The sequence below is a fragment of the Salmo salar genome, chromosome ssa03 (genome assembly GCF_905237065.1).
Source record: "Salmo salar chromosome ssa03, Ssal_v3.1, whole genome shotgun sequence".
Classification (NCBI taxonomy): domain Eukaryota; kingdom Metazoa; phylum Chordata; class Actinopteri; order Salmoniformes; family Salmonidae; genus Salmo; species Salmo salar.
The window spans coordinates 20,884,679-20,898,778 of NC_059444.1; the positions used below are offsets into that span (position 1 = coordinate 20,884,679).

Consider the following 14,100-nt stretch of genomic DNA (forward strand, 5'->3'; position numbering starts at 1 on the left):
AGTATATAAAAACTCTTTTAGCTGGTCACTCACAAGGGTTTCAAGTATTTTCACCAGGGGTGACAGCTTTGAGATTGGCCTATAATTATTTAAAAGAGTTGGATCTCCCCCTTTTAAAAGTGGCAGGACAAATGCTGATTTCCAGATCTTTGGAATTTCATTACATTCCAGGGTTAGATTAAACAGATATGCAAGTGGTTCAGCTATGAAATCAGCTGCCAGATTTAAAAAGCAGGGATCCAAAAGATCAGGACCTGCAGGCTTTCTCTGATCTAAGGATTTCAGGGCTTTATGTACCACCTGCACTGAGAATGGCAAAAAGCTAAAAGTTTGACCAGCTCTCACTGGTTCATCCACACAAGGTTGTACAGAGACAGAGGACACTGAATCAAACAGCCTACCAGATGATACAAAGTGCTCATTGAAACAATTCAGCATTTCAGTTTTGTCATATATAGCAACAGAGTCCTTCAATACACATGACGGTAATTCATTAACATTACTGTTACCAGACATAGACTTAATAGCCTTCCAAAACTTTCTAGGGTCATTCAGGTTATCAGTGGTAACAGACATAAAATATTCAGATTTGGCCTTCCTGAGAAGAGAAGAACACTTGTTTCGTAACTGCCTAAAAACAAGCCAATCAGCATCAGAACACGATTTCCTTGCTTTAGCCCAGGCTAGATTACGGTCGTGAACAATGCAAGAAAGCTCAGACGAAAACCATGGATTATCCCTCCCTTTAACCCTGAACCTGCGGAATGGAGCATGTCTGTTTACTATTTGGAGAAAACCATCATGAAAGAATTTCCAGGCAGTTTCCACATCAGGGATAAGCTCAATCTTGCTCCAGTCAAAATAAAACAAATCATGAAAGAAAGCCTGCTCAATGAAACACTTCAGATTTCTCTTACGAATAAAACGCGGGTTAGACTTAGAAATCTTAGTATTTCTAATAGCAACAACAGCACAATGGTCACTTAAATCATTACAAAAAACACCAACCGCAGAATATTTATGTGGAACATTTGTCAATATCAAATCAATCAGGGTAGATTTATCAGGGCATTTTAGATTAGGGCGAGTGGGTGAGTTAATCAACTGGGTAAGATTCATAGAATTACAAAACATTTTTAAATCATCAGACACCGGCATTAACCAACACCAGTTAAGATCACCAATCAAAATCATTTCACTGTAAAGAAGTTTAGACATGAGGTGCGTCAAAGAAGAAAATGCATCACCGAGAGCAGAGGGGGGGTCTGTAACAGCCAATCACAGTTATAGAAAGACCCTTAGAAACCTCAATATTCAAAGCAAGAAATTCCAACTGTTTACAAATAGTTTCAGACTTTGCCACACTTACAGGGAATTTCGTTTTTACATATATAGCCACACCCCCACCTTTCTTAACCCGATCAGTGCGATAAACATTGTAACCAGTTATACAAATATCCGTATCAAGAACAGACTTGCTGAGCCAGGTTTCAGAAAACACAATTATATCAGCATCAGTTGATTTAGCCCAAATCCTAACCCCATCCATTTTTGACAACAGGCTGCGTACATTTAAATGAAAAATACCAAGACCAGATCTTGATTTAAAATCAGAGGGGGTTTGGAGACATTGCATATCAGGGCCAGGGTTAGGCTGCACGTTACCTGATATCAACAAAAGAAGAATAACTAGGCACCTCTGTTTAATAACTTTGCACGGCTTCTCTTTTTTAAGAGACCTACTGCAAGCGAAGTCTACAAGTGAGTTTCCAGACAATACAAAACAGTCATTTAAAACCATTAGACTTTGGTAGTGACACAAATTCGTAATGTTCACATCATGCCACAAATACATCGGCACTTGGACGAGTGGAACGAGTGAAAAGGAGCGAGTTCCTGCAAACAAAATGTCCAATGGACGGGAGAGCACATTGTCAGATGTACTCATCCAGCGACAATGTTCGTTTTCTCCAGATCTCGTTAAAGTCAGTGCACAAAGCAATACCACGAAAATTGTCATTTTCTCTGACAAATGTAAATAGAGCCCAATGAAGGTAAGGGGAGAGAGGGACAGCGTATATGTAAATCTGAATGTGAGTATTTGCACGTGTGAGTAGATTGGGTGTTGAGGTCGATTGAGAGAGCGGGTTGGGGATTATTGAGCTGCCACTGACAGCCAGACGAAGAGCAAAAAGGAGCGGCTTGGACGAGACACTCCGTGGATGAAGAAGGAACTCAGGCCAGCCAGAGATCGGGTTACTTTGGTAAACGTCAGTGCAGAGTTGAAGTGCCAAGTTGAGGAAGACCCGTGATCTTTACAGCAGCAAAAATAAAATAATTTGCACTACACAACAAGGAAGTTACTCAGCCATAAATAAATAGGTTATTAGTAGGTTAAAATGTACTAGTCACAGACAAACGACTTGACATGCTACCATCTTGGGACTTGACAAGTAGAACTTGACAAGAATACTTAATATAAGTATATCCTTAATATATTATTATCCTTAATATAAGTATATCCTTAATATAGTATTTTAAGCGAGAGGACATGTGAAAATAGTTAGCCCCTGCTGTGAAAAGGTTATTATGATGTCCGGGACACCAGGCCTGCTACCACCATGGTGCCATACCCTACACAGCTAACCGGGAACATTCCCAGAGCATTAGGTAACATTCCCATTAAGTTCTAGTTCGGGTTTTATCTAACATTAGGATGATAACATTGAAACAACATTCAGTGAATGTTTTTGATTAAATATATGTATTTATATGTCCACAAAATGTTCTCACCAGAGTGTTCTCACAACCTATGATTCTTATGTTTCCAATCAAAGTGAAGCCTGAAGTGGCAGTTTGAAAAACACTTTGTCTGCCTCCCAAATGGCTCACTATTCCCTTTATAGTGCACTAATTGTGACCGGAGCCCCGGTCAAAAGTGGTGCACTATATAGGGAATAGGGATCCAGCCCTGGATGTATAGCTGAAGCCACAGAAATAGACTTCCTGTTTGTTCATCTTTGAAGACTGGAGGCCGGAAATTAGCTTTTTAAAAAGACACAGGAAAAAGGCACAGGGGATATCTAACGCCACGTCCCAAATTGCACCCTATTCCCTATGTAATAAGTAAATTACTTTTGACAAGGGCGTGTTCTACATAGGGAATATGGTGCACTTTAGGACAGATAAGATCTCCCTCTGTCTACCATAAACAAGTCGCACCATCTGGAATAGATGGATATTCAAGTCAGACTGTCTTATGGAGGGGACAGAGAGTACTGCTGGATGTTTTGAATAGCTAGGTGCTGATGGTTTGCACACAAACACATTTCATCCTTGACTTTACCAACAGGATATGTTGCACTCTTGTCATCAATCTTGTCAAAATATTTTAATCACAGGATTTTGAGCTGTAATTCAAGATTTTTCATACAAAAAGCATTACAAGAATATTGACATCTTGATTTTTCCCAAAGTAACGCTAAGCAGAATCAGGTAAATAGATAAAGCACACTTTCTTTAACCTCAATGTCAACTTGTTTAGACATCACATTGTTGTTTTTTGTTTTTAGCTGTATATATTATGTATTGTGGATGTTTTCAATGTATTTTGAACACTTTCAGACAATGTGTTTAATCGTCATGAAAAAAAATGTGTGCACTAAAATTACAAACAGTTAACTCTGACAGCCCTACTTTCTATTGATCTGTGGGTCTCCGTTGAAAAGAGAGGAGATGAATGCACAGGATACCAAACATGAATTCCCAGGTTCCTTCCCTTACCTTAGGCTTAGAGCTGTTGTCTTCCTTCACCATGGTAAAGTCAGAGCCATTGTTGCTGTAGCCCACCTTGAACTTCTTCATAAACACATTCTTGTCTCTAGAAGAAGAAGAATACTTCATTAATCCATTCTACAGGCCACTGAAGATAATCTTCTGCCAAGATCCCAACCTCTGCGAAAGACACAAACACACACTGGCTCGAACCCTCCGGTTGCTGACCCGCCTATCTAACCTCCATGTTACCTACCTGTGGCGTCCTCCTTGGATGAGCAGGCCGCTGACCAGCTTGTCCTGGCCCAGGTCCATCTGCAGCCACTCGTTCCGGAAGGGCTGTCTGGTCTGTTGCTGGGTCCAGCCCGACCTCCCTGTCAGCAACCTGGCGTTCTCTGGTACCCAGCCGCGCTCTGCGTGCGATGACGCGCTGATCTGGGCGTCCGAGATTTGACCGGAGACCATCCCCAGCATGCCGGAGCAAGGGTAGTCTGTGAAATAGAGAGCGAGAGAGAGGGGGCAGGGTGAAGCTGCTGTGTCCTCATGGGCTCTATAAGGTAATAGGATACCATTTCAGACACATCCTGAGTCTGAGTGAGACAGTATGTAACAGCTTTCCCTGTGGAGATCAACTCCCCCTAGTTCCCCAGTCATTCAGTGTTAAGGTCTTGTGATTTCTTTTTACCACTGCTCTTTGTGGGAACTCCCTCTATGTGTGTGTGTATGTGTGTGTGTGTGTGTGTGTGTGTATGTGTGTGTGTGTGTGTGCACATGCGTATACTGCATGACATATAAGTGGAGGACACAGAGACAGACTGTCTACATCCTCCCTGTGTCATTCTAAACTCTTAATCACCTGGGCCTTGTACAGTATCACACACACACACACTAGCCCTGCAGTGAGAAAGAGTATAATAACATCTTTATGATGTTCTCCTGCTGAGAGAAATAAGGGAGGATATGGATCTCTGGAATGAATCATGCTGTGCTTTGTAATATCGTAAATACTGTATGTACGATGACTCAACTTGCCTTTTTGCCTTTTTCCATTGCACTTTTACAATAACAACCTAGCATGACCCTCAACCGGCTTAGGAAGCAGTGATTCTTCTTCTTTACAACCAAGAACAGAATCCATCAGATTTCTTAGAGCACTTATTAGGAAACCAGGTAACAGTATATGGTCTATATTAGAAGTTAAAGGAAGAGCCAAAATATGCTTATGCAATTGTGTGTGTGTGTGCGTATAATGTGCATTTGTGTGTATGTTTGAGAGCCGCCTGGTGATGTCTGACCTGATGTCTTGCAGCTGTGTGTGTGTGTACCTGATGTCTGCAGCTGTGTGTGTGTGTGTGTGTGTGTACCTGATGTCTGCAGCTGTGTGTGTGTACCTGATGTCCTGCAGCTGTGTGTGTGTGACTGTACCTGATGTCTTCAGCTGTGTGTGTGTGTGTACCTGATGTCTGCAGCTGTGTGTGTGTGTGTACCTGATGTCTTGCAGCTGTGTGTGTGTGTGTACCTGATGTCTGCAGCTGTGTGTGTGTGTGTACCTGATGTCATGCAGCTGTGTGTGTGTGTACCTGATGTCTGCAGCTGTGTGTGTGTACCTGATGTCTGCAGCTGTGTGTGTGTTTACCTGATGTCTGCAGCTGTGTGTGTGTGTGTGTGTGTACCTGATGTTTGCAGCTGTGTGTGTGTGTACCTGATGTCTGCAGCTGTGTGTGTGTGTACCTGATGTCTGCAGCTGTGTGTGTGTGTACCTGATGTCTGCAGCTGTGTGTGTGTGTGTGTGTATACCTGATGTTTGCAGCTGTGTGTGTGTGTGTGTGTGTACCTGATGTTTGCAGCTGTGTGTGTGTGTACCTGATGTCTGCAGCTGTGTGTGTGTGTACCTGATGTCTGCAGCTGTGTGTGTGTGTGTGTGTACCTGATGTTTGCAGCTGTGTGTGTGTGTGTGTGTGTGTGTGTGTACCTGATGTTTGCAGATGTGTGTGTGTGTGTGTGTGTGTGTGTACCTGATGTTTGCAGCTGTGTGTGTGTGTACCTGATGTTTGCAGCTGTGTGTGTGTGTGCCTGATGTCTGCAGCTGTGTGTGTGTGTACCTGATGTCTGCAGCTGTGTGTGTGTGTACCTGATGTCTGCAGCTGTGTGTGTGTACCTGATGTCTTGCAGCCGTACACCTCGAAGCGCATGCAGATGCCTATCTCCCAGGACATGGGTCTGATGCGGACGTAACGGGCTAGAGTCTGCTTGGGTAGGAACGACCTTTTTTCCTCTGTAGGATTGTGGTTCCCCTGGAAAATCTGAAGGAGGAGAAGGAGGAGGAAAACAAGAACAAGATTACTTTATTGTCCAAAAGAAACCTATCTTCTGCTTTATTCCAGAATATTAGACAATAGAGTCACTTTTGTTAAATAGAACTGTCTGAATCAATTGTGTAAAATATGGCAATTATTTTCTGGCATTATTTGTCCAGAGTACAGGAAATCTTGCCTAAAGTATTGTGAAATATGTATTGTGAAATGTGTGGTCTTGAAGTTCAAATCATACTGAACTCATTCTTTCTATTAGTTACAATGTATCACTATTCTGCAACCTCTCTGGGTTTCATCCTTCTAGGGCATTTTTCCTGACCATTGTGCTCTCGCTTCTGGCAGGTTACTGTAAAGCTCTTTGTGCCAACTGCTGATATAAAAAGGCTTAACTTATATCTTATGAGTCAGTCTTACCATCTGCTTGGATCCCTCCTTTATTGTGACCCAGTCCTCTCCATTGGAGCTCACGTCCAATTTGTAGGAGTGGACAAAGTACTCCTTCTTCGTCTCCTTGGAGATTGCTCCCTGTGTTCCCACAGCTGAAACAAAACGGAGGAATCCCAGGTCCACCTGGCAACACAAATTAGGCAAGAACATCCAGTTAGCTAGAACCCTGTTAGCTCATGCATTATTAGGACAAACAGATATAAAGAAATGAAAGGTCTGTATAGGGAATATTGCTGCACCTAAGTATTACAATGTTTTGACTTCACAGAAGCCTTCTTCAGGTGCAAACAAATACAATAACCAACGAGTTTGTTGGGCACAGGGCAGCTCTCATTGTCCTGCATTTGGCTGTTCATCATATACAGCCTATAAGAAGAAAATTGCAAACATGCAATACAGGCCTACTAACCGTGTTAGAAAAGAGCTGACAGAAGCCACTTTGAGCTACCTGTCCGGGCCGGTAGTGTTTGTCCCTAAAGTGTCAGTTAAGATATGGGTTGTAAGTGTTGATCATGTTAAGACACTCTGAATGAATAAACAGAGAGGCTGGACTTGCATTCTGAGCAGGGCGGGGCCTGCTAGTACAATTGTGGTGGACAGGATGAAACCAGTCAGAAGGCCCACAATGCCCCTGACGGTGAGTACAGGAGAGTTGGCCCTTCCTCTGGGAGCAGGGGCAGATCCACAGGAAGTCAGCTCCACCGCCTGGGGAATTCAATTGTCCGTCTGGGGAATTCCTGAGCTGCTGGTCCCTCTAAGGTTGCACCCCAAATGGCACCCTATTCCCTATAGTGCATAACTTTTGACCAGGGCCTATAGGGTAGTGATCAATATATGGAATATGGGGCTCAACCCTGGTCTCTCAAGGGCACAGGGGCATGGAGGGCAGGGCTGCCTGCTGGTTACACTGCTGCTGTTGGCTTTGTGTATTAATTATTGATGTGCTTTAAAGTAGCTGGAGCACAGCGTGGTTGGTTGCTATGTGATAATAGTGTAGATGTGTTTGTTTCTGTGCGTTTGTCTTGAGTCAGTGGCATGCTTTTTTGCTTTGTCAAATTAAAGCGTTTTCTTTCAGAGTATCCTCCAAAAGAACCGTTAGAGTGTCTTTGAGGTAATATTGATTTATACACAAAAAAACAGTGCAACTCCATGCCTTCTTCTTTTAGGGGCTTTGAATTATGAGGTGTTTTCTAGGTACATCATTTTCCATTTTGTTATGATGAAGTGTGCTACAGTAAGTGTCCCACTCCGTAGCATGGTGCAGATAGCCAGAGGCTAAGTCCCGAATGGCACCCTATTCCCTATAGTGCACTACGTTTGACTAGGGCTCTGGTCAAAAGGACAAAAGGAGTGCACCGTGTAGGGAACACAGTCCCATTTGGAACACAGAGTAATGCTCCATTCTTCTTACTTCAGCTGAATATAATGAGTTACCTAATTCATGCATGTGTGCCTTCACTACATAAAATTATATTATTCATGCGTCGACAGTTTATATATTATTGATACTATTTCCAGGATACAATTCTTCACCATGTTGTCATTTTAATGTGGGCTAGATGGTGGAGGACAGGAATTGGTGCTTCGACTCCTTTGTTATGAATCCTTGGCCATATAGGTATTATGCTGATTCATTGCCTCATCTTGGCTTTTATATTAAAGGGATATAGCTCGGCCCATTGTCTATAGCCAGTTTCCTCCAGATGCCACAGGTATGAATGAAACTACCAACCCATCACTGTGTGTAATTAATCCCCAACATGGCCGTTATTGTTGTACATAAGAGTTGAATTGTAGTGAGATTGACATGTAATTGAACCCTGTGAAGTAAGCTCATGCAGGAAAGGTTTCCTTTCCTTCCTCTCCGAAGACATTTATAGAGGTATACTGCTTGAGGAGAAACGTTTGTCATTGGTCTGTGACGTAGGGAACCAGGAAAGGGCTGTACATCTGGAGAACACATTTGGACCTGGCTGTGCTGTGAGTGAACATGTTGTTCTAGGACAGAGAGGAAAAGTGAAAACAACTAGTCCTCGGAGACTGTTGGAGGAGCTCCCATCATCCTATGAGAAAGTGAAGAATGCGATTCTTAGTTAGGTCGCATATGATCCAGTGTCGATGTGCACATATCAGAATCATACACTAAAATGTAGTATAAATAGGCAGGGCGTGAGTTTTATTTCGGAATGTTGGATGTCATGATAGAAGAATTGAAGCATTCTGTGGTATGCAGTCCTTAACATAATTGCCTTGTTAGTGCAAAACTGAACAGAAGAGATGTGTAATAAGCTCTTTACATTGCATTCAAAGCTGGTCCATGTAGAATGTGTTAACATGGCCAAAACCGACAGCTCACATCTCAACTGACCTGACCATGATTGACCCTGTCACTTTAGGGAATCTTGTTTAGTGTATTTTTCCTCGCTAACAATCCTACATGTGGTCGGAACCCCTTTTCCTGTCCTGATCTTAAGCGGTCTAAACCCAAGGTTATAGCACAGCACTTTCGTGAGAAAACACGGAGAGGTGGGTCAAAGCAGTCAGTCACAGCAGTCAGTCACAGCAGTCAGTCACAGTAGCCTAGCGCTGATTACAAGCTCTTCCTCTCCTCGCCATAAAAACACCAATATCCTGTTTTGAAGGATGTGCCAATGTTTTTGTTGAATCTCATTTAGTGAAGGTCTGGCTGATGAATGCAGCCGTGTCTGCCTCTTATTGTTTTCTCCATTAAAGGCCTGAGCGGAGGGTTTTATTTTCAACCGCAGGGTGTTAGCACTGCCAAGTGTGGAGTAATTAGGAATACGGGAGAATAATTAGCATCAGTCTTTTCATAGAGGAAGTCTGGCCAATAGGCTTGGCCGGCCACTGCGGAGCTCATGTCAGATAGAATAGGAGGCGCTGGACAGAGTGTTCAGTTGCTGGACAGAACGTTCGATTCAGAGCCATCTATTGCAATACAGGGCTCTGGTTCGGTTGGGAGATCAAGTTGAGACTGAGACTGAAGCTGAGAAACAAGGTATTTCCTGCCAGGACAGTCCAGGACACTGTCCAAAACCCCTCTAGTTTGTACTCAAGCTGCTTGTCTGTCCACCTTTTGGCAAACATTCTCAGCATTTTTCAATTTGTACAAATTTGTTGATGGGCACTTTGTATACAATGCTGTGCATGATTATGATTCTCAAAGAGATAACAAGTATGTGTATCAAATGTCCAAGTGTCTCAAAGAGTCTAACAGCGTAGCTTGTGTGCTATAAGTAGCTTGCCATTAATTTATAGAAGACGGAGGGGAATATATGGAAACTCTAGGGATTTTACCAGGATAGGCTACAGTAAGGAACACAACAGCCCAGTTCCCAGGGGTACTCTGTCATTCACACAGTCCACACAAATCCACGGGGAGCTATTTCTTCCTCTCCCAGAAAAGAAAGAGGGAGTGCCTTCCCATCCTTCAGACTACACTATATATACAAAAGTATGTGGCATTCCCTTCAAATTTGTGGATTTGGTTATTTCAGCCACACCCGTTGCTAACAGGTGTATGAAATTTGAGCACACCGCCATGTAATCTCCATAGACAAACATTGGTAGTAGAATGACCTTACTGAAGAGCTCAGTGACTTTCAACGTGGCACCGTCATAGGATGCTACCTTTACAAATAGACAATTTGTCAAATTTCTGCCCCAGTCAACTGTAAGTGCTGTTATTGTGAAGTGGAAACGTCTAGGAGCAACAACGGCTCAGCTGCAAAGTGGTAGGCCCAAGAAGCTCACCGAACGGGACCACCGCCTGTTCTTGGATGCAACACTCACTACTGAGTTCCAAACTGCCTCTGGAAGCAATGTCAGCACAAGAACTGTTCATCAGGAGCTTCATGAAATGGGTTTCCAATGCCAAGCGTCGGCTAGAGTGGTGTAAAGCTCGCTGCCATTGTACTCTGGAGCAGTGGAAACGTGTTCTCTGGAGTGATGAATCATGCTTCATCATCTGGCAGTCCGACGGACAAATCTGGGTTTTTGGTGGATGTCAAGAGAACGCTACCTGCCCCAATGCATAGTGCCAACTGTAAAGTTGGGTGGAGGCGGAATAATGGTCTGGGGCTGTTTTTCATGGTTCGGACTAGGCCCCTTAGTTCCAGTGAAGGAAAATCTTAACACTACAGCATACAACGACATTCTAGATGATTCTGTGCTTCTATCTTTGTGGCAACAGTTTGGGGAAGGCCCTTTCCTGTTTCAGCATGACAATGCCCCCGTGCACAAAGCAAGGTCCATAAAGAAATGGTTTGTCGAGATCAGTGAGGAATAACTTGACTGGCCTGCACAGAGCCCTGACCTCAACCCATCGAACACCTTTGGGATGAATTGGACGCCGACTGCGAGCCAGGCCTAATCTTGTGGCTGAGTGGAAGCAAGTCCCCGCAGCAATGTTCCAATATCTAGTAGAAAGCCTTCCCAGAAGAGTGGAGGCTGTTATAGCAGCAAATGGGGGACCAACTCCATATTAATGCCCATTATTTTGGTATAAGATGTTCGATGAGCAGGTGTCCACATACTTTTGGTCATGTAGTGTATGTTACTGCAGTATTCTGTGGTAATGTAACGACATCCCATGATTCAAAGAACAACAGAATTATCATGCAATGCGGTCAAACTATGGAGGATGTCCCATTTGATACATGTTGTGTTTTTTCCTAGCAGTTCCTTAAAAGCAGCTATTGCATTTGGTTGTTTTAAAAGACATTATAATCCCTGCATTATTCCTGGAATTCTGTTCTGTTTCGTGAAACTAGTGAAATCTTGATTGACATGTTCATGTTCAGTTCCTAGTGTTTGGAGTGTGTGTGTGTAGTGTTACATAACAGCCTCATATAACAATCTGCATTTACCACAAGAGGCCTCCCCCTGAGGTTGTTGTTGATACAAAACTAGATTATAGAAGCCATGTCCCTGTTGGACAGTTTGTTTACAGTGTGCATAGGTAGGAGCTTAATCAACCCAAACACCAACTAGTCCAGTCAGTCTGGCCTCTCAATCATAATCATAATCATAATAATTGTTTGTGACTTGGTGTTGTTTATTTTCTGGCTTTTGTAGGTCTGGCATCATTCACAAACAACCTCATGACCTGTGCTACTACAATCTCTCTCTCTCTCACACACACACACACGCACACAATCAAATTTGCGCAGACACACACACACACACACACACTAGTGTATACACACACACACACGCGCACACAATCATACTCACGCACGCATGCACACCTACAATCACATACAGTACACACACACACACACACACACAATCACACACTCACTTCACATGACAGTAGCTGAACAGGGAGCTGTAAAGGACTAAACACACTGTCCCAACGAGTTTGAATACCCAACTCTTGCTCAATCCAGTGCTTAATATGCAGCCATAATGTTTTATAGGCACCAATAGGATAAGTAATGTCAGTGACAGACACACAGAACCCTATTTCTCTATGTAGTGAACAGTGCCCATAGGGATACAAAGGGAATAGGGTGCCGTTTGGGACTCAGACACCACACATGTAACCCAGCTGCCCCAGGGCTGTCTCTCTCACTTACCTGTATCCACTCTCTAGCAGAGTCTTCTGAGGGGGTCCATCCGTTCTCTTTGTAGTTGAGTCTGGAGCGTTCTGGGGACCAGTTGGGGTTGTACTGAGAGGAGGCAGTGATCTGATCTGAGGTGATCTCTCCTGACTCCATCCCCAAGCCCTCCAGACAGGTAAAGTCTGTCAGAGGAGAAATAAAACATGAGTTAGACTTTATTTGGATATTCCCCTAGAGATGATCTACATAATACCGATTCAATTATCAACAAATGATCAACTGCAACTCTGTTGTTACACAACAACTTGCTGTGGTTAGGGTTAGGGTGAGGGTTAGGGTGAGGGTTAGGGTGAGGGCTATGAGTCTCCATCCTCTGTCCTGTGGTGTCTGTCTAAAGCAGTGTTCACTCTTTTTCAGCAGGGACACCATTTTTTTCAGGCAGAATTTCAGGGGACCCCATTTTTTCCCAAAATAATTTCTCGTAACCTCAAATCTACATCAACAAATAACCTTCAATTCATTGCATTTTCATCTCTTAATAAAATGAAAGAAACCAATAAATATATTTACTCAATAAAATAGTATTTGTCTAATGATCTTTCTCAAAAACATTTGTATATTGTCCCATACAATAATCTGTACTCTTAGTTTTTTGTTACTCATTTTGAATACCACTGGTCTAATGAGACGCTCTGTATTTGTGTGACTCATAGAGGTCTCAATCACAAAGACAATTCATGTGTAATACAATGGAAATGAACTGTGTTTTACTAGAAACTAAAAGTTACTTGCTCAAAATCCAAATCCAAATCCAACAGGTAGACCTTACAGTGAAATGCTCAGAAGAAAAGAAGAGCATTGTGTATCTCAACTGGACATGTTAAAAGATGACCCATTCAGAACATTTTGTAAGGCGTTAGAGCGCACCAAATTCCTCTGATTAGTCGTGGTTGTAAATGCCTCATCTCAACACCCCCGGAGTAGTACGTCGAATGCCTGTCTTTGTTAGTGTCTGTTTGGTGACCCTTGCCCCAAACACAGGTTCAGGTTAGGTTCGCTGCCCTGATGCATGTACCCTTACCCCCAATTCAATCTCCTTAATGCTGAGTGCCAAGCAGAGAGGGACTGGGTCCCATTTTTATTTACTCTTTACAGCTGTAAAATACCAGTGGTTGGTGTTCATGTTCATGTTGGATGACCAAAACTCATCAGGAGGTTGTACAAAAACATCTCAAACAGACTCCATGTTGAAATTCCCCCGGACTCCTACAGTGATTTAGGGCCTTGCGACCTGTCCCTCTGACCCTGGTTGAAGGAATGTGTGCGAGTGTTTGTTTGTTTGTGTTTGTGTGTGCACTCACACGGCTCCCATCAGACTGTAAATCTGTCCACATAGCCTTTCTCTGGATGGCTAAGAGCAGTGCTGGTGTTAGACAAATCTCTAATTATCCCAGATGGCTGTAGAAACACACACACACACATAAATACACACACACACCCTCCATGGCTGGCTAGCTGTGTGTTTTCACAGTGGACCCACACAGAGCAGAGTGATGACTGGTCTTGTCACCAGGCCTCCAGCTAAGCGTGACAGATTGAAATGAAGGCTCCATGGTGAACCCAATCACATTGCCTTTTCCACAGCATTAGTTCCCTATCAGTCTGTTTGGTAGTAGAAATGTGTGTGCCTAAATGTTCTTAAAACTGTTTTGGGAAAACTTCAGATACTTTTTTCCATTACGTGGGAGGAAGGTTGGAATGTAACATTCTCAGAAATCAGTATTCCTCCTATTTCCACGATGACGTTATCTTATCTATAACAGTCGGAAACACCCCATACTGTGACTTTGATCGCATGAACTGTTGAAATAGTCTCTGATAAGGTCTTTCATTTGGATTGCAATGATATGTGGACATTTTGATGTTCTGTCAATGCCTGCTGAGGGAATGGAACCGAAGGAAACGTATGAATGGAAATGAGA

The 14,100-nt window shown here is 43.1% G+C and overlaps 1 protein-coding gene across 1 annotated transcript in view; it reads right to left on the minus strand.

Annotated features, from left to right (window-relative positions):
* LOC106599513 (neuropilin-1a) overlaps positions 1-14,100 on the minus strand; it is a 112,643-nt gene that overhangs the window by 30,555 nt on the left and 67,988 nt on the right. The window contains exons 6-10 of the mRNA XM_014190791.2: positions 12,134-12,300; positions 6,504-6,659; positions 5,933-6,077; positions 4,031-4,265; positions 3,784-3,880 (exon numbers count right to left, since the gene is read on the minus strand). Of these exons, the coding sequence (XP_014046266.1) occupies positions 3,784-3,880; positions 4,031-4,265; positions 5,933-6,077; positions 6,504-6,659; positions 12,134-12,300 (800 nt within the window). The remainder of the gene's footprint in view (positions 1-3,783; positions 3,881-4,030; positions 4,266-5,932; positions 6,078-6,503; positions 6,660-12,133; positions 12,301-14,100) is intronic.